We start from the raw sequence: 20,800 nt of genomic DNA on the forward strand, positions 1-20,800 counted from the left end.
CAACTAGCTCTGCAGATGACGAAAAAATTGAAGAAATTATTCAGATTGTGAAGGGAGACGAAAATTTGATAGTCATGGGTGACTGGAATTCAAGTGTAGGAAAAGGGAGAGAAGGAAACATAGTAGGTGAATATGGATTGGGACTAAGAAATGAAAGAGGAAGCTGCCTGGTAGAATTTTGCACAGAGCACAACATAATCATAACTAACACTTGGTTTAAGAATCATGAAAGAAGGTTGTATACATGGAAGAACCCTGGAGATACTAAAAGGTATCAGATAGATTATATAATGGTAAGACAGAGATTTAGGAACCAGGTTTTAAATTGTAAGACATTTCCAGGGGCAGATGTGGACTCTGACCACAATCTATTGGTTATGACCTGTAGATTAAAACTGAAGAAACTGCAAAAAGGTGGGAATTTAAGGAGATGGGACCTGGATAAACTAAAAGAACCAGACGTTTTACAGAGATTCAGGGAGAGCATAAGGGAGCAATTGACAGGATTGGGGCAAAGAAATACAGTAGAAGAAGAATGGGTAGCTTTGAGGGATGAAGTAGTGAAGGCAGCAGAGGATCAAGTAGGTAAAAAGACGAGAGCTAGTAGAAATCCTTGGGTAACAGAAGAAATATTGAATTTAATTGATGAAAGGAGAAAATATAAATATGCAGTAAATGAAGCAGGCAAAAAGGAATACAAACGTCTCAAAAATGTGATTGACAGGAAGTGCAAAATGGCTAAGCAGGGATGGCTAGAGGACAAATGTAAGGATGTAGAGGCCTATCTCACTAGGGGTAAGATAGATACTGCCTACACGAAAATTTAAGAGACCTTTGGAGATAAGAGAACTACTTGTATGAATATCAAGAGCTCAGATGGAAACCCAGTTCTAACCAAAGAAGGGAAAGCAGAAAGGTGGAAGGAGTATATAGAGGGTCTATACAAGGGCGATGTACTTGAGGACAATATTATGGAAATGGAAGAGGATGTAGATGAAGATGAAATCGGAGATATGATACTGCGTGAAGAGTTTGACAGAGCACTGAAAGACCTGTGTCGAAACAAGGTCCCCGGAGTAGACAATATTCCATTGGAACTACTGACGGCCTTGGGAGAGCCAGTCCTGACAAAACTCTACCATCTGGTGAGCAAGATGTATGAAACAGGCGAAATACCCTCAGACTTCAAGAAGAATATAATAATTCCAATCCCAAAGAAAGTAGGTGTTGACACATGTGAAAATTACCGAACTATCAGTTTAATAAGTCACAGCTGCAAAATACTAACACGAATTCTTTACAGACGAATGGAAAGACTAGTAGAAGCCAACCTCGGGGAAGATCAGTTTGGATTCCGTAGTAACACTGGAACACGTGAGGCAATACTGACCGTACGACTTATCTTAGAAGAAAGATTAAGGAAAGGCAAACCTACGTTTCTAGCATTTGTAGACTTAGAGAAAGCTTTTGACAATGTTGACTGGAATACTCTCTTTCAAATTCTAAAGGTGGCAGGGGTAAAATACAGGGAGCGAAAGGCTATTTACAATTTGTACAGAAACCATATGGCAGTTATAAGAGTCGAGGGACATGACAGAGAAGCAGTGGTTGGGAAGGGAGTGAGACAGGGTTGTAGCCTCTCCCCGATGCTGTTCAATCTGTATATTGAGCAAGCAGTAAAGGAAACAAAAGAAAAATTCGGAGTAGGTATTAAAATTCATGGAGAAGAAATAAAAACTTTGAGGTTCGCCGATGACATTGTAATTCTGTCAGAGACAGCAAAGGACTTGGAAGAGCAGTTGAATGGAATGGACAGTGTCTTGAAAGGAGGATATATGCTGAACATCAACAAAAGCAAAACAAGGATAATGGAATGTAGTCTAATTAAGTCGGGTGATGCTGAGGGAATTAGATTAGGAAATGAGGCACTTACAGTAGTAAAGGAGTTTTGCTATCTGGGGAGCAAAATAACTGCTGATGGTCGAAGTAGAGAGGATATAAAATGTAGGCTGGCAATGGCAAGGAAAGCGTTTCTGAAGAAGAGAAAATTGTTAACATCGAGTATTGATTTAAGTGCCAGGAAGTCATTTCTGAAAGTATTCGTATGGAGTGTAGCCATGTATGGAAGTGAAACATGGACGATAAATAGTTTGGACAAGAAGAGAATAGAAGCTTTCGAAATGTGGTGCTACAGAAGAATGCTGAAGATTAGATGGGTAGATCACATAACTAATGAGGAAGTGTTGAATAGGATTGGCGAGAAGAGAAGTTTGTGGCACAACTTGACCAGAAGAAGGGATCGGTTGGTAGGACATGTTCTGAGGCATCAAGGGATCACCAATTAAGTATTGGAGGGCAGCATGGAGGGTAAAAGTCGTAGAGGGAGACCAAGAGATGAATACACTAAGCAGATTCAGAGGGATGTAGGTTGCAGTAGGTACTGGGAGATGAAAAAGCTTGCACAGGATAGAGTAGCATGGAGAGATGCATCAAACCAGTCTCAGGACTGAAGACCACAACAACAACAACGATAAAACCGAAACAAAATTCCGTGGTAAGTAATTTGTTTGTGTTATTGCATACTTAAAGATGAAAGAAGACGATGACAACGTGACGTAGAATTCTGTGCCGAATATTACGCGAACACGGTGTGCCAAAAAGAAAAAGGATGCCACGCTGGAAACAAGTTTCCTGTGCACACATAAAGTATATGTGGGGTTGCTCTGCTTGATTCTGCGAAGGGAGTTGCTATATGATTTTCTTTCGGTTTTATCATAAAAAGAAATATCTATCAATGATATAAGCGTCTGATTCTTCTGCTGGAGGGTAGTAAATGTGATATTATCGAAACGGTCCGGAAACGTCTACAGAGAGTCAAAATTATAGGATTGGGAGCCTCTGAATTTACATATGTATAGTGTAATGCCCTGATGATGTATGGACCTAAACGAGGAAAATATGTCCAGTAAACATTGGCTGTAAGAGGTGTATCTGAGGAGCTGTGAACACTTGTTCGTTTACGGTACTGTGAAACATATCTCCTCTATTGAACAAGTGCTCATAATTCATAAGGTTTATATTTGAGAGCCCATGATTAGTCGCCATTTTTTCTTGCTTCGGTCCGTACTACCACCTATGAAAGATGCCTACCCTATAATATTAGCAACAACAGTACCAATATATTTATTCCACTGTCAGGGCTATCAGAATGGTTTTACTCATAACTTTCGACTCATTCGTTTCCGGTACAGGGACCCTTACCTCAAATTGATACATTTTCCCTTCTCTATCATCATAGAAAGTTTGTAACATCATCACGGATACACCCTGCATATACATACATTTAACGGCTCTGTGGCGTCGTTGGATGACGTTTCCGTATATGAATTTCTATTTAAAACTTGATCTACTAAGTCCCCTCTACAACCTCTAGAAGTATGTGACATAAATTGTGAAACCGTCAATACAGGGTGATTTTTTCCGCCGTGTACAAACTCTAGGGACTGGTCGTTGAAAAGGTAGGGAACAAAAAGAGTCTAATGAACTTACGTTCGGAAATGCATGGTTTGCATCCTAAAGATCATTTATTCAATCATAATTTGTTACCGAGACTGCGGTCTAATACACGCTGTACGATGCAGCCACAGTTAAATATGGATTGTTTCCTCCTACATCGTGCCCTAGCGCCCTCTCCTGCAGTAGTGATTGGTAATGTTGAGTCCGATTCAGTTCGCTTGCTGACTCATCTTGTAGTGGGTGTGATACAGTGTTGTACACAATGGTTTCGTATTCGAATCGAGAGCTTGCCCACATGATATTTGCTTACGGAAAATCAAATGGCAACAGGCGGCGGACAGCAAGGTTGTACCTTCGTATCGGGGGACCTATACTCTCCGACAACAACCGCAGCATTTACTGTTTGCGATAGTGTTTCGCCGTTTCTCTGAAGCAGGGTCGTTTCAGGAATCAGGAACTCATGAAGGACGTACCCGAAATGTTCGGACACCAGATTTGGAGGAAAATTTGGAAATTTGTGGTAAGTTCCTGTGGGACCAAACTGCTGAGGTCATCAGTGACTAGGCTTACACACTACTTAATCTAACGATCGTGTGGTACATTCTCCATGACAATTGTTGCTGCCCTTAAGACTTGCAGCGGTGCACTGCTTACTAGCGACAGAGTATTTTTGTGACTGGTTTCTTCACCAGGCAACCACTATTCAGAGATTTGTGTCATCTATCGTATTCACAGATGAGGCTGTCTTTACGTGTTATCTTCGACTTTCTTAACAGTCATCTGCGGGATAGTATGCAGAACCACCATGGTATGGTGACAGCGAATCATCGTCATCTGTGCAGCTGGAATGTGTAGGCCGAGATAATTGGCGACTGTATTTTGGAACCAGTCTACCTTTTACGTCACCTAACATTTCGGAACTATCATCCTTTCCTGCGGATGACTTTGAATCCCCTGCTGGAAGAAGTGCTACCATCGAAGGATTATGGGGCTGCTACATGATAGTGCACCAGACCACTTCGGACGCATCTCACTCGTGTCTTCCCTGGTCGACGGACGGGTCGAGGGGGTCCAGTTGCATGGCCTGCTCGTTCAGTGGATCTAAACTTGTGTGACATCTGGTCATGGGGACATCTCAAACGTATCGTGTATGCAGAGCCCGTTCCAGGTGTGGAGACACTGGAGCACCGTATTCACGCTGTCTTTGACACTGTTCGGATGCAGGCAGCCTGGCCAATGAGAATGTGTGAGACAGAAGATGCTACTGCACGTACACGCATGCGTTGAGGCACATGGAAACCATTTTCAGTACATATTGTAACTGGGGCTGCATGGCACAGCTCGTATTAGACCGCAGTCTCTGTAACAATGTATGATCTAATAAATGGTCTCTAGCATGCAAACCATGCTTTTCCGTACGTAAGTTCACTAGACCTTTTTTTTTTATCCGTATGCTCTCGTCGATGAATCCCTAAAATTCGTACACGGTGGAACAATCATCCTGTATATACACTCCTGGAAATGGAAAAAAGAACACATTGACACCGGTGTGTCAGACCCACCATACTTGCTCCGGACGCTGCGAGAGGGCTGTACAAGCAATGATCACACGCACGGCACAGCGGACACACCAGGAACCGCGGTGTTGGCCATCGAATGGCGCTTGCTGCGCAGCATTTGTGCACCGCCGCCGTCAGTGTCAGCCAGTTTGCCGTGGCATACGGGGCTCCATCGCAGTCTTTAACACTGGTAGCATGCCGCGACAGCGTGGACGTGAACCGTATGTGCAGTTGACGGACTTTGAGCGAGGGCGTATAGTGGGCATGCGGGAGGCCGGGTGGACGTACCGCCGAATTGCTCAACACGTGGGGCGTGAGGTCTCCACAGTACATCGATGTTGTCGCCAGTGGTCGGCGGAAGGTGCACGTGCCCGTCGACCTGGGACCGGACCGCTGCGACGCACGGATGCACGCCAAGACCGTAGGATCCTACGCAGTGCCGTAGGGGACCGCACCGCCACTTCCCAGCAAATTAGGGACACTGTTGCTCCTGGGGTATCGGCGAGGACCATTCGCAACCGTCTCCATGAAGCTGGGCTACGGTCCCGCACACCGTTAGGCCGTCTTCCGCTCACGCCCCAACATCGTGCAGCCCGCCTCCAGTGGTGTCGCGACAGGCGTGAATGGAGGGACGAATGGAGACGTGTCGTCTTCAGCGATGAGAGTCGCTTCTGCCTTGGTGCCAATGATGGTCGTATGCGTGTTTGGCGCCGTGCAGGTGAGCGCCACAATCAGGACTGCATACGACCGAGGCACACAGGGCCAACACCCGGCATCATGGTGTGGGGAGCGATCTCCTACACTGGCCGTACACCACTGGTGATCGTCGAGGGGACACTGAATAGTGCACGGTACATCCAAACCGTCATCGAATCCATCGTTCTACCATTCCTAGACCGGCAAGGAAACTTGCTGTTCCAACAGGACAATGCACGTCCGCATGTATCCCGTGCCACCCAACGTGCTCTAGAAGGTGTAAGTCAACTACCCTGGACAGCAAGATCTCCGGATCTGTCCCCCATTGAGCATGTTTGGGACTGGATGAAGCGTCGTCTCAAGCGGTCTGCACGTCCAGCACGAACGCTGGTCCAATTGAGGCGCCAGGTGAAAATGGCATGGCAAGCCGTTCCACAGGACTACATCCAGCATCTCTACGATCGTCTCCATGGGAGAATAGCAGCCTGCATTGCTGCGAAAGGTGGATATACACTGTACTAGTGGCGACATTGTGCATGCTCTGTTGCCTGTGTCTATGTGCCTGTGGTTCTGTCAGTGTGATCATGTGATGTATCTGACCCCAGGAATGTGTCAATAAAGTTTCCCCTTCCTGGGAAAATGAATTCACGGTGTTCTTATTTCAATTTCCAGGAGTGTATGTTAGCAGTGTTGGCACTAGTCTGATGGGGCCTGCACGAAATCCCCTCTTGCGCCAATCTCTTCATCTCAGAGTAGCACGTCCACCATATGACCTCAGTTCTTTGTTGGATGTGTTCCAGCTTCTATCTTTCTCTATAGTTTTTACCCTCTACAGCTTCATCTAGTACGAGGGTAATCCCAAAAGTAAGGTCTCCTAATTTTTTATAAGTACATGGACCTCTTTATTTCTACAATGGTTTCCATCAGTTTACAGCTTGAACATTTTGCTATTTTTCGACATAATCACCATTTCTGTCGATGCTGTTTTGTAGACGCTGTGGCAGTTTTTGCATGCCCATGTCATACCAGCTCGCCACCATGCTGTTCAGAAAGTTATGAACCGCTTCTTTTACTTCGTCGTCGGAGCTGAATCGCTTTCCGGCCAAATGTTCTTTTAACCTAGGGAACAGGTGGTAGTCAGTGGGCGTCAAGTCAGGACTATAGGGTGGGTGGACGATTATGTTCCACTGAAACTGCTGCAGGAGGGCAACGGTTTGCCGAGCGATGTGTTGGCGAGCGTTGTCATGGAGAATGTGTACCCCCTTGCTCAACATTCCTCTTCTCCGGTTCTGAATTGGCCACGTGAGTTTATTCAGAACCTCACAGTACCTGTCAGCGTTAATTGTGGTCCCAACGATTCAGCTCCGACGACGAGGTGAAAGAAGATGTTCATAAGTTTCTGAACAGCATGGCGGCCAGCTGGTATGACACGGACATACAAAAACTGCCACAGTGTCTACAAAAATGCATCGACAGAAATGGTGATTAAGTCGAAAAGTAGCTAAATGTTCAAGCTGTAAACTGATGTAAGCCATTGTAGAAATAAACAGGTCCATATACTTATAAAAAATAGCAGACCTTACTTTTGGGATTTTCCTCGTACCAAGAAAGTTATTCGCAAATTTCTTTACACATATCCCAGCAATGTGTCCCTTCGTCTTGTCAGCGTTTCTCACAGAGAAATGTCTTCATCGATTTTGTGCAGAAACTTCTTTTCCTTATTCCACGCCATTTCCTTATTCAACACCATTTCGTAGCAGCACATCTCAGATTCTTCGAATCTCTCCTTTCCCGAGTTTCCCACAACCGATGAATCACTGACATACCGTGTAGTGCTCCAGTCGTACATTCTCAGAAATTTGTTTCTCAAATTAAGGCCTAAGTTTCATACTAGCAGATTCCCTGGGTTTAGAATACCCTTTTTACTCACGCTAATCTGCGTTTTATAACCCCTTTGCTATGCCCATCACTTTTTGTTTTGGTTCTAGGCAATTCAGTCCGGAACCGCGCGACTACTACGGTAGCAGGTTCGAATCCTGTCTCGGACATGGATGTGTGTGATGTCCTTAGGCCAGCTATGTTTAAATAGTTCAGAGTTCAAGGGAAATGATGACTTAAGAAGTTAAGTCCCATAGTGCTCAGAGCCATTTGAACCATTTTGAACTTGTTATTTTACTTGCAAGGTACCGGAATTCCTTTACTTCATCTACTTCTTGGCCACCTATTTTGATGTAAAGTTTATCGTTAATTTCAATACTTTCGTCTTTCTTCGGTTTACTCTTAGCTCATATTCCATACTTGTTAGACAGTTAATTCCATTAATCAGAGCCTGTAATTCTTCTTCACCTTCACCGAGGACTTATCATTGACACACTTTCACCCTAAACTTTAACTTCACTCCAGTACCTTTCTTTTATATCTGCCTTGCTTCTTCGATATATAAACTGAACAGTAGCAGCGAAAGACTACAACAATGTCTTTGTTGTCGTGGTGTCCAGTCTGAAAACTGGCTTGATACAGCTCTCCGCGCTACTTTGTCCTCTGCAATCCTCTTCATCGCTGAGTAACTACTGCAATTTACATCCTTCTGAATCTGCTGACAGTATTCATCTCTACGATTTTTAACCCCCCTCCCTCAACGCTTCCCTCCAGTACTAAATTGGTGATTTCCTGATGTTTCAGAATGTGTCCTACCAACCGAAATCTTCTTGTAGTCAGGTTGCACCACTGCTCATCTTAGACCCTTTTAATCCAAGCATTTTGTTCTTGGTTTTCCATTCTTATTGTTCTCTCTTGGTTCTTGTCCATACTGCTTATAATCTGTCTCTCCATATACCGTACTCCAATTCTTCTCAGAACTATGGACAGTTTACATCATTTTACACATCCGAACGCCTTTCTCACAAACGTATCTCAATTTCTTCTAACCTATCTTATTTTCAAGCGCAGTCTCAGAAATGCCTCTTTGCGAAATCCGTCCTGGTCATCGTCTAACAGATCATCAATTTCTTTTCCATTCTTTTGTATATTATTCTTGTCACTAAGTTGGCTCTATGAGGCATAAGCTGTTAACCTGATTACGCGATAGTTCTTCCACTTATCTGCACTTGCTGCCTTCGGTATAAAGTGGATCACATGTTTAAGGAAGTCTAACGGCATGTCTCGAGTTTCATAGATTCTACGCACGAAAGTTCAATTACTGTTTCTTTGACACTTCCCTCAGTGATTTTTGAAATTGCAAAGAAATTTTGTCCATCTTTTCTGCCTTATTTGATATCAAGTTATTCGAGGCTCTTTTAAACCCTGAGTCATATAGGATTCCCAATGTCTTTCACACTTACTCCCGTCTCTTCTATAAAGGCACCTCTTAGGGGCTTTCGGTGTACTCTTTCCATTTATCCGCTTTGTTACGGCGTAAAGTCAAGCGCCGGCACGCCAGTCGGGAACGATAGAGAAGAAGTGGCTGTGAGAAGTCGTGAGCGAATCGAACGCTGACCGACCCTTCTCCAGGACGACAACGCGACAGCAGCGGACCCTATGTGAAGAGGACGTAAGCACCGCGGCCCGGTTGGTTGCGGCCCAATTGCATAGTAGCTTCAAGATTAGGCAATTGTATAGCAGCGACTTAGGATTACCTTTACTGAAGAAAATTGCTTATTCTGCATATCACCCTTTGCTTGCGACACATCTATGTAATTCTCAAAGTTAAGTACTGTCTCTCTTCATTTTGTACTAAAAGTCGCTAATACGATTTGTTTGAATTGTCTGTCAAGCGAACCGGGTACATAGGATTCATAGACTCCTCACATTCGACGACGAGCATAGAGACGTAAAACGCTGCTTGCATTTAACAGTGGAATTCCTATTTTACTTTTAATGTTGACGCCCACATTCTTAATTTCAGTGACAGTTGTTTTGAGTTTTGTACCTGCTGAATCAGTCCTACCGACGACCATTTCTTTTGCGATTTCCTCACTTTTTTCCTGCAGACATTTCTCCTTGGTATCCCCACACTTTCCGTTTATTTCATTCGTGATTTGTATTCCTGTATTCCCATCTTTCAGTGAATATTTTTGTACTTCCTTCTTTCTTTGATCAGTTGGAGTATTTATTTTCTTATCCAAAGTTTCTTTGCAAGCACGCCGATAACCGCACGTGTTAGCGCACCACTTCTGGTATTCGGGCAGGCGGAAACTGCGTGATGCACGGCCGGCAAGCCTGTTTTTAGGTGGTTTCGATCATTCAAATATGTGAATACCAGACTTCTACCCACATCCGGTACCAATTACACGATATCCAAACTTTTAGGAGATGTTCGCATACTTTCACATGGTCAACATAATACATGGGTAACAGAGAGATGGGGTACAAAAATTCGTTCTCACAGGGCAAAGGGGTGGCGTCAGAAGAGCAACTGACAACCCTCTAATATTACCAATACCAAATCCGACATTAACCGTCCCGATCCCGTGCAGGTACAGGGTAAGGACCAAAGGAAAAGATGATACAAAGCCTATTCGCAATTATCTTACAAGTTTCTACGTTTCTTTCTTCCACTTCTGTAATTTCCCTTCTTTGAGGTGTCCTTTCCTCTTCAACGCAACTGCCTACTGCGGAATTTATTATTTCAGTATCTACAGCCGTAGAGAACATCAAACACAACTCACCATTCCGCAATACTTGGTTATCCCACTTCTCTGCGCAATGATTCTTGAGGTCTCTTAAAGTTCAGTCTACTCATCATTAATGAATTGGGATCCGTGTCTGTACCTGCTCCAAGATAGTCTATATCTGATATTGAAACCTCTGCCTGAGCATGAAGTAGTCCATCCCGAATCTTCTCGTGTCTCTGGAGATTTTCCTCGTATACATCGTCTTCTTGTGATTTTTTACCAGTGTATTGGCTACTACTAGCTGAAATTTATTGTAGAAAGTTATTTCTTTCCTCGTTCCTACTATCAAGCCCACAGTCTCCCGTAACTGTCTTCTGTTCCTGCCGCTACACCCGTATTCTAATCTGCCGTAATTAATAGATTATCGTCTTCCTCTACATACTTAATTTCCCGTTGAACATCGTCGTATACTTTACCTAATTCTTCACTAACTACTTGTGATCTCTGCATATATACCACAACTACTGCTTTTTGCGTAGGTCTCCTCTCGGTCGTGAAGAGAACAACCTGTTATTAAACTGTTCACATTTAGTTTCTTGTTCACGGATCATTTTCGCTATTTACCGTAATGATGTAGAACGAGTCATTTTATAGCCAGATTTCACATTCATGCGTATATATGACTACATGCTGACTATTTCCAATTGCGAACTCAATTCCCGCTCTACAAATCCTGTCCATGAGGAACCCTGGTCCCCTTACACCAATTTATGCTGCTGTTAAGATTACCCCACACATAACTGACCAGAAACCCATACCTTCTTTCCATTTCACTTACTGTCCCCAACTGTTTCTAGGCTGATTCTTTGCAGTTCCTTTTTCAGTTTTCCTAGCTTACCTACCACATTCAAACTTCTGATATACCATGCTCGACACTTAGAATTTTATCCTTTCGTTGATTACTTCATCATTTTTTTATGGTTACCTCTCTCTTGGCAGTGCTCTCTCAGAGATCCGAATGGGGGACTAGTACGGAATCTCAGGACAATGGAGAGTTGATCATAACACTATTTCCGGCTATAGGGCACATGTCTTGTGGTTATACATTATGTGTCTTTAACACAGTGGTTCCTCTTATCTTCTACATCCTGATGCAGTTAATCTTTGCTTGTTCTTCAACCATTTAAGGGCAGTATGCCACTCCTACAGCAAGAGGTTTCCCTGATCTCTGCCTGCTCCTCCGCCCTGTTTTTCCAGGCTGTTGGCAGAGCGAGGGTGATTTTTATGCCAGCAGTCTTCGGTCGCCATTCAGTCTTGTAGCAGTGGAACGTCTTGATTCCTCTACGGAGATGCACCGGTGGCCTGTCTATACTGTCTTTCATTACCAGTCAAAGACATTACCCCTAGACCATTGGTGCATCCCCGTAGAGTGACAACTGCAAGAAGCTGCAGCGGTAGAGTGACAATCTGTTGGATGAAAAACTGTTCAACAATTTAGCTCTCAGGAAGAAAACCAAAGATTATTATACGAGTGCCATTGGGGATAGAGTTAGGCGTAGTGGACGGATGAACATCGTTGGACAGAGATAAAACAAACGTGAGGGAAGAAATGTGGTGAAGGACTACAGCCGATAAGATCCGTGGGAAGAGAGAAGCCAGAAAAGAAACTGCATATGGAACGTATGTAAATAGATCAGAGAGAGGCCGCAACAGAAATAATCTATGCTTACACTTTAAGCAGATTAACCCGTAAATCACGTAATGACTTTTCTGTAACATATACTGCGAGGTGTGGTCTCTGAGACTCCTATGTTTAAACTGATATTTAGGGGATAAAACATTTGAAAATATCCATGTAACATATAACATTAATTTTTACCTGTTTAAATCCTCGTTGTTGATTTTATTCCACTGAATAAAATCTCCAGTATTTCTTTTTTATTACACAAAATCACGTACTTTGTTGCGGTTTTTTAAATAGCAGACATAAATAAACTGACAAACTGTTAGAGAATTAAATTTTACATTCTGAAAATTGTAGAATCTCTACATAATGTAAATGTTAACATAAGGCTAGATTCCAGAGTTTAGGCTTTCACATAAAAATTGCACTCGATAGGACAGAATAAAAACCTGCAAAGCTGACATTCACTGCTCGGATCAACATTTCCATTTACCACCACTCAGGTGTTAACTAACACTTTAAGTATTTTATTGGAGAAACAGAGAAGTGCCGAGCACCGTTGTCCTAAATTTCTTTCCCTGAATGATACACTTGTTCGCCAGCAAAATTGTGATCACTATCCACAGTAAACTCGTCGTCTTTTTATTCTGTTTTTATCTCTGTCACTGACAGCTTCCTCTCTTTATCTACTAACTACTTTCTCACACCTAGGAGAGTTAAAAGAGAGACTTTCCTGTGAACACAATTTGTGCTATACTAAGAAAATGGGTGCGTAATTCACGAGGTGCGATATAGGAGATCCCAACACGTGTCAGCAAAAAATATAGAACGCGATAACGCAACCGAAAAAAAATAGATTTGACGATTTATGGAGGGTAGATGGGGTTCTGAAGAAATCTGCCAGAATTTGCTTTGGAGAGCGAGTGCGAAAATCCTCGCGCAGTCTGAGAGACCGCACCTACTGAGTTAAGTATTCGACGTGATAAATACAATGTTCTCTTGTAGAACTTACCTGCAAACGCCAGCTGCATGATAAAGAAGTTCATGCGGGATTTGCGGTTCTTGTTGAGGTAGAGCGCTATGAGCACGGCCGAGTTGCCGAGCACGATCAGAGCGAAAAGGATCCACAGAACTGTCAGCTGCTCCGTCTGCAACACAAAACGACATCGCATGGCGTTACCATCCACTGTGCAGTTTCAATCTACAAAGTTGACAGTGGTAATTCACAGGCTTAGAGTACTTTTAACAATCACTTTTATGACTGGATATGGCCCTTATCCTACGCACTTGCAGTGCATGTCGCTTTGAGAAACCAAACGTTGCACATGCGAGAAAATCGGTTCCCCACAACAGTTCCCATTGAAATGCACTAGGTAAAGGCATTTACGCAGTAATGTAGAATACGTAACGGAAGGAACACTATACCATGCACTGAGGAACCCAGACACATGGACACAGTTGAGCACAATCGTCAACAACATCTCAAAACGGAACATAGCATATACGACCTGACTCACCAATATAGAAGGCGCAGAAGACGAAGACAGGCCGACATGGATAGGCGTAGTAGCTCCTGTACTGACGATGGTACGAGTGGCAGTGACAACACTGACATAACATAGATACACAAAATACACATAATATAAAACACGCAAAACGTGTACAACTACTCATGTGGAAAATTAATTTAAGATTGCAATTTATATCTTATTATGAATGAATATAACTGAAAGTAGAAATAATTAGAGTAGTCCGTGGATAGATATTGTACTAGAATTCATGTTAAACCTGTGCCCAACAATGTTAAGTTGCTGCGTAAATGAAGACGTCATTGTAAATGTAATATTTTGAATGTAATATAAATTTTATGTTGAATAAACAAGCAAACGTAAACAGTGTACGAATAAATACACAGTAGAAACGGATCATGCATATTTCGCAATTATACAAACTTATGAGTACGCTATCCCAAAAACTTTAATTTTATTCTACAAAATTATTTTTACAAGATTAATAATAGGTTAGTGGTGTCTTGTTATTCCTCCTACAGCTATGTAGGAACAGTATATAACTTCATTAGTTCATACTGAGGCAGGATATTGTCCCAAAGCTATGAAGAATTTGTTTACTAAATAACCGCGTTATTGTACAACGTAGCAAATGTCAACTCACATAGCAGCCTAACAAACAACAGCAACATAGATTATATCCTCATGGATTGACCAAAGTCCGCAGCTCGTGGTCGTGCGGTAGCGTTCTCGCTTCCCACGCCCGGGTTCCCGAGTTCGATTCCCGGCGGCGTCAGGGATTTTCTCTGCCTCGCGATCACTGGGTGTTGTGTGATGTCCATAGGTTAGTTAGGTTTAAGTAGTGCCAAGTTCTAGGGGACTGATGACCATAGATGTTAAGTCTCATAGTGCTCAGAGCCATTTGAAACATTTTTTTTTTTTTTTTTTTTTTTTTTATTGACGAAATAGAGTTTTCTCGAAGAGGGATGTTGATGTGGATGGTTACTAAAATGGATAGCACCACATGTGGACGATGGACTTGAAGTTCAATACCAAGTCCAGGAGGTGCTGATGAAGCGATATCTATACCTACCCTTCTCTGTCTTCTTCTATTCTTTTCTTAATTATACCATAAATTTATAATTTTCTACTTCCAAATTCTTGTATTCTTTAAAAAGTATTTTTGCAGTAAGACAATAAAAGACATCACAAAAGAGCAGACAAAAGATCTCCACGCAACCTCACCTCCATGTGGTGTTGCATGGGCAACACTGCCTGTGGCCTCAACTGCGTATTACAGTTTTACTGCGCGATGGTGGCCATGGGTACTGGCTAAGAGGTCCCTGTGGAGTACTGTTGTTGTTGTTGTGGTCTTCAGTCCTGAGACTGGTTTGATGCAGCTCTCCATGCTACTCTATCCTGCGCAAGCTTCTTCATCTCCCAGTACCTACTGCAACCTACATCCTTCTGAATCTACTTGGTGTATTCATCTCTTGGTCTTCCTCTACGATTTATACCCTCCACGCTGCCCTCCAATACTAAGCTGGTGATCCCTCGATGTCTCAGAACATGTCCTACCAACCGATCCCTTCTTCTAGTCAAGTTTTGCCACAAACTTCTCTTCTTCCCGATCCTACTCAACACCTCCTCATTAGTTATGTGATCTACCCAAAGAATCTTCAGCATTCTTCTGTAGCACCACATTTCGAAAGCTTCTATTCTCTTCCTGTCCAAACTATTTATCGTCCATGTTTCACTTCCATACATGGCTACACTCCATACAAATACTTTCAGGAACGACTTCCTGACATTTAAACCTATACTCGACGTTACCAAATTTTTCTTCTTCAGAAACGCTTTCCTACCCATTGCCAGTATACATTTTATATCCTCACTACTTCGACCGTCATCAGTTATTTTGCTCCCCAAACAGCAAAACTCCTTTACTACTTTAAGCGTCTCATTTCCTAATATAATTCCCTCAGCAACACTTGACTTAATTCGACTACATTCCATTATCCTCGTTTTGCTTTTGTTGATGTTCATCTTATATCCTCCTTTCCGGACACTATCCATTCCATTCAACTGCTCTTCCAAGTCCTTTGCTGTCTCTGACAGAATTACAATGTCATCGGTGAACCTCAAAGTTTTTATTTCTTCTCCATGGATTTTAATACCTACTCCGAATTTTTCTTTTGTTTCCTTCACTGCTTGCTCAATATACAGCTTGAATAACATCGGGGAGAGGCTACAACCCTGTCTCACTCCCTTCCCAACCACTGCTTCCCTTTCATACCCCTCTACTCTTATAACTGCGATTTGGTTTCTATACAAATCGTAAATAGCCTTTCGCTCCCTACATTGCACCCCTGCCATCTTCAGAATTTGAAAGAGAGTATTCCAGTCAACATTGTCAAAAGCTTTCTCTAAGTCTACAAATGCTAGAAACGTAGGCTTACCTTTCCTTAATCTAGCTTCTAAGATAAGTCGTAGGGTCAGTATTGCCTCACGTGTTCCAATATTTCTACGGAATCCAAACTGATCTTCGCCCAGGTCGGCTTCAACTAGTTTTTCCATTCGTCTGTAAAGAATTCGCGTTAGTATTTTGCAGCCGTGACTTATTAAACTGATAGTTCGGTAATTTTCACATCTGTCAACACCTGCTTTCTTTGGGCTTGGAATTATTATATTCTTCTTGAAGTCTGAGGGTATTTCGCCTGTCTCATACATCTTGCTCACCAGATGGTAGAGCTTTGTCAGGAATGGCTCTCCTAAGGCCGTCAGTAGTTCTAATGGAATGTTGTCTACTCCCGGGGCCTTGCTTCGACTCAGGTCTTTCAGTGCTCTGTCAAACTCTTCACGCCGTATCATATCTCCGATTTCATTTTCATCTACATCCTCTTCCATTTCCATAACGTTGTCCTCAAGTACACCGCCCTTGTATAGACCCTCTATATACTCCTTCCACCTTTCTGCTTTCCCTTCTTTGCTTAGAACTGGGTTTCCATCTGAGCTCTTAATATTCATACAAGTGGTTCTCTTTTCTCCAAAGATCTCTTTAATTTTCCTGTAGGCAGTAGATATCTTACCCCTAGTGAGATAAGCCTCTACATCCTTACATTTAACCTCTAGCCATCCCTGCTTAGCCATTTTGCACTTCCTGTCGATCTCATTTTTGAGACGTTTGTATTCCTTTTTGCCTGCTTCATTTACTGCATTTTTATATTTTCTCCTTTCATCAATTAAATTCGACATGTCTTCTGTTACCCAAGGATTTCTACTAGCTCTCGTCTTTTTACCTACTTGATCCTCTGCTGCCTTCACTACTTCATCCCTCAAAGCTACCCATTCTTCTTCTACTGTATTCTTTCCCTCATTCCTGCCATTTGTTCCCTAACACTCTCCCTGAAAATCTGTACAACCTCTGGTTTAGTCAGTTTATCCAGGTCCCATCTCCTTAAATTCCCACCTTTTTGCAGTTTCTTCAGTTTTAATCTACAGGTCATAACCAATAGATTGTGGTCAGAGTCCACATCTGCCCCTGGAAATGTCTTACAATTTAAAACCTGGTTCCTAAATCTCTGTCTTACCGTTATATAATCTATCTGACATCTGTCAGTATCTCCAGGCTTCTTCGATGTATACAACCTTCTTTTATGATTCTTGAACCAAGTGTTAGCTATGATTAAGTTGTGCTCTGTGCAAAATTTTACCAGGCGGCTTCCTCTTTAATTTCTTACCCCCAATCCATATTCACCTACTACGTTTCCTTTTCTCCGTTTCCTACTACCGAATTCAGTCACCCATGACTATTAAATTTTCTTCTCCCTTCACTATCTGAATAATTTCTTTTATTTCGTTATACATTTCTTCAATTTCTTCGTCATCTGCAGAGCTAGTTGGCATATAGATTTGTACTACTGTAGTAGGCGTGGGCTTTGTGTCTATCTTGGCCACAACAATGCGTTCACTATGCTGTTTGTAGTAGCTTACCCGCATTCCTATTTTTTTTTATTCATTATTAAACCTACTGCTGCATTACCCCTATTTGACTTTGTATTTATAACCCTGTATTCGCCTGACCAAAAGTCTTGTTCCTCCTGCCACCGAACTTCACTAATTCCCACTATATATAACTTTAACCTATCCATTTCCCTTTTTAAATTTTTTAACCTACCTGCCCGATTAAGGGATCTGACATTCCACGCTCCGATCCGTAGAACACCAGTTTTCTTTCTCCTGATAACGACGTCCTCATGAGTAGTTCCCGCCCGGAGATCCGAATGGAGGATTATTTTACCTCTGGAATATTTTACCCAAGAGGATGCCATCATCATTAACCATACAGTAGAGCTGCATGCCCTCGGGAAAAATTACGGCTCTAGTTTCCCCTTGCTTTCAACCGTTCGCAGTACCAGCGCAGCAAGGCTGTTTTGGTTAGTGTTACAAGGCCAGATCAGTCAATCATCCAGACTGTTGCCCCTGCAACTACTGAAAAGGCTGCTGCCCCTCTTCAGGAACCACACGTTTGTCTGGCCTCTCAACAGATACCCCTCCGTTGTGGTGGCACCTACGGTACGGCTATCTGTATCGCTGAGGCACGCAAGCCTCCCCACCGATGGGAAGGTCCATGGTTCATTTGGGGGGGGGGGGGGGGGTGGAGTACTATGACCTGCAAATGTAGTTTTGACGAAATGTTTGAAAAGTTATGTTGTCCAGAGCAGTCTCACATTTAACTACAAACAGTTTCGTTAGCATATCACAATTTCGAGTCCAGGAGGGTCGCTCGACTCAGAATGCAACTTACACAGTCAGCCGCCGTACATTACAAGCCTTAAATAATAAAATATTGCCAATAGGTATTTCTTGTGATCTTTTCAAGGCGTTTGATTGTGTAGCTCATATTACATTCGTAGAAAACCGTATGTTTCATGGAATTGATGGTTTTACACACCAGCAGTTTGCATCATACTTAACAAACAAATGCTAATGTTACGCTGACAAATTCAAATAACGTTGGAAAAGGAGCTGGGGAGAAATCACAAAGGGACTCTCACAGGATTCTATTTTGGGTCCATTTGTTTTCTTTGTATATATGAATGACAATCTACTTAATAGTCACCATTCGGAATTGGTACCTTCTGAAAACGATACTACTAATATAATAAAGCCCATTAGAGAGAAAGCAACAAAATAGATTGTTAACGATGTTTTTCAAAGAATCATTAAGTGGTTCCCTGAAAACGAACTTTTTCTTAATTTTGTGGTAACACATTATATTCAATTCTGCTCAACAAGTAGAGTCATACCAACAATTGCTGTAGAACATTAAGAGAAGTCAGCAAGTAGGGCAGAGTGCTTCAAATTTTTGGGTGTACATATTGATGCAAACTTGAACTGGAAGAAGCATATTTCTAAACTTCTCAAACAACTACTTGCAGCTGCTTTTGTTCTTCGTATAATTCCCAGTCTTGGAAACAAACGAATCAGCGTTCTGGCATATTTGGAATATTTCAACTGAATAAGTTTTATGTAATAGCTTTCTAGAGTAACTCATCAGTTAGAAGAAAACTATCGATTGCTCACAAGGAGAAGTAAAAAGAGGTGTTCACTTAAGGTCGTTATGTCGGTACTTTATCAAAGAGTCAGGAATTTTAACTCCACCATCAAAATTCGCTAGTGAGATTGGTCATACTTTATCCATCACAATTAGAGAAGAGTAGTGACGTGCATATCTACAACACCAGAGGAAAAACGACCTTTATTGCCCATTATTTATACTGGCAGTGACTCACATAAGTTCAATATGCAGCAGCAAACATTCTTGATAATTTTCCCAGTAAAACAATATGTCTCACAGGTAGAAAAGCAAGTTTTAAATCTGACCTAATATCATTTTATATTCCTCAGACGAATTTTTATTTAAAAACTGATGATCTGTAAAAGAAATTAAAACCAATAAAAATTAGAAATGAAACAAGTTTTAAGCGAAGTTGCATGAGCAGGAGGAGACAAAAGATGTGTTCATTAACGTTAACACTAAATATGTATACATGTCTTGAAAACTGCCTCGTTCCAAATCATTTCCATAATAGAACCGTGATTTATGAAACTTGCAACTAACTAACTAATAAATTGATTATCAATAGACACGGAAACAGATGCAGTAGATTATGCAGTAAATGCAACACCAATATAAAATCATTTATACTTTCCGGAAAGTTCAGTAACAAAGCCTGCTCCTCCAAGTTGAGAGCAATGCGATAAGGCTGGTAACCTGTCCTTGTACAAATTTTCATACTCGCTTCACGAGAATTCAACTTGGGGTCACAGCCAACATTTGCCGACTTTGAGAAGCCATTTGACTATACCCACAGACAAAAGCTCAGGCAGTAATAGAGGAAAGAGGTTTCCCCACACACCTGATAAAAGTATGCCAAGGTTTAAGCAAAAACACCAAAATAAGAACAGATACTGGTAAGAACTGACATCAGAAATGGAGATACACCAGGAAGTAAGGCAAGGATGTAGTATGTCTTTAACACTGTTCAACATCTACACCGGTGACTTGGTCGGGGAATGGATGATGGAGAGAATACCTGAAGGTAGAAAAACTGGGCCGGGAAAATTTCCAAGTGTAATGCTTTTTGCCGACGACGAGAACACAGAAGACAAATCACAGATAGCAGTACATAGATTAAACAGTACAAGCCTAAATTATAATCTACACACATAAAAAAGAAAAACAGTTCTCATTTAGAAAATGCCCAATAAGGATTAAGATAATCATCAATAACATGAAAACAGGTGTCCCATTTCCAGTATATATGATGTGAAGTAACTTTTGAAGAAAAGGAAGACGTAAATAAGAAACGCAACACCTATCAACACAAATGTGGCGCGAAGGGTTAAAACTAGAAGAGAAAATGAAATCAAATTTACAAAGTCATGGCACTACCCACAGTAATATCTGGAGCAGAAAGTTGGACATCAAGATCAAATGATCTAAGACAACTTGAAACATCAGAAATGAAGTTACTTAGATCGGTGAAAGGCTGCAGAAGAGAAGACAGAATAATAAATGAAGAAATAAGGAAAGGACTTGGGTTCAAAATGGCTCTGAGCACTATGGGACTTAACTGCTGTGGTCATCAGTCCCCTAGAACTTAGAACTACTTAAACCTAACTAACCTAAGAGCATCACACACATCCAGGATTCGAACC

The 20,800-nt window shown here is 42.0% G+C and overlaps 1 protein-coding gene across 1 annotated transcript in view; it reads right to left on the reverse strand.

The window, feature by feature from the left end:
• The window catches only part of LOC126412944 (cardioacceleratory peptide receptor-like), a 403,969-nt gene extending 390,729 nt beyond the window's left edge, over positions 1-13,240 (reverse strand). Inside the window, exon 1 of the mRNA XM_050082836.1 lies at positions 13,081-13,240. Coding sequence (XP_049938793.1) covers positions 13,081-13,240 — 160 coding nt within the window. The remainder of the gene's footprint in view (positions 1-13,080) is intronic.
• Between the last annotated feature and the right edge of the window lie 7,560 nt (positions 13,241-20,800).

The sequence above is a fragment of the Schistocerca serialis genome, chromosome 7 (assembly GCF_023864345.2).
Source record: "Schistocerca serialis cubense isolate TAMUIC-IGC-003099 chromosome 7, iqSchSeri2.2, whole genome shotgun sequence".
In the NCBI taxonomy this organism is placed as follows: domain Eukaryota; kingdom Metazoa; phylum Arthropoda; class Insecta; order Orthoptera; family Acrididae; genus Schistocerca; species Schistocerca serialis.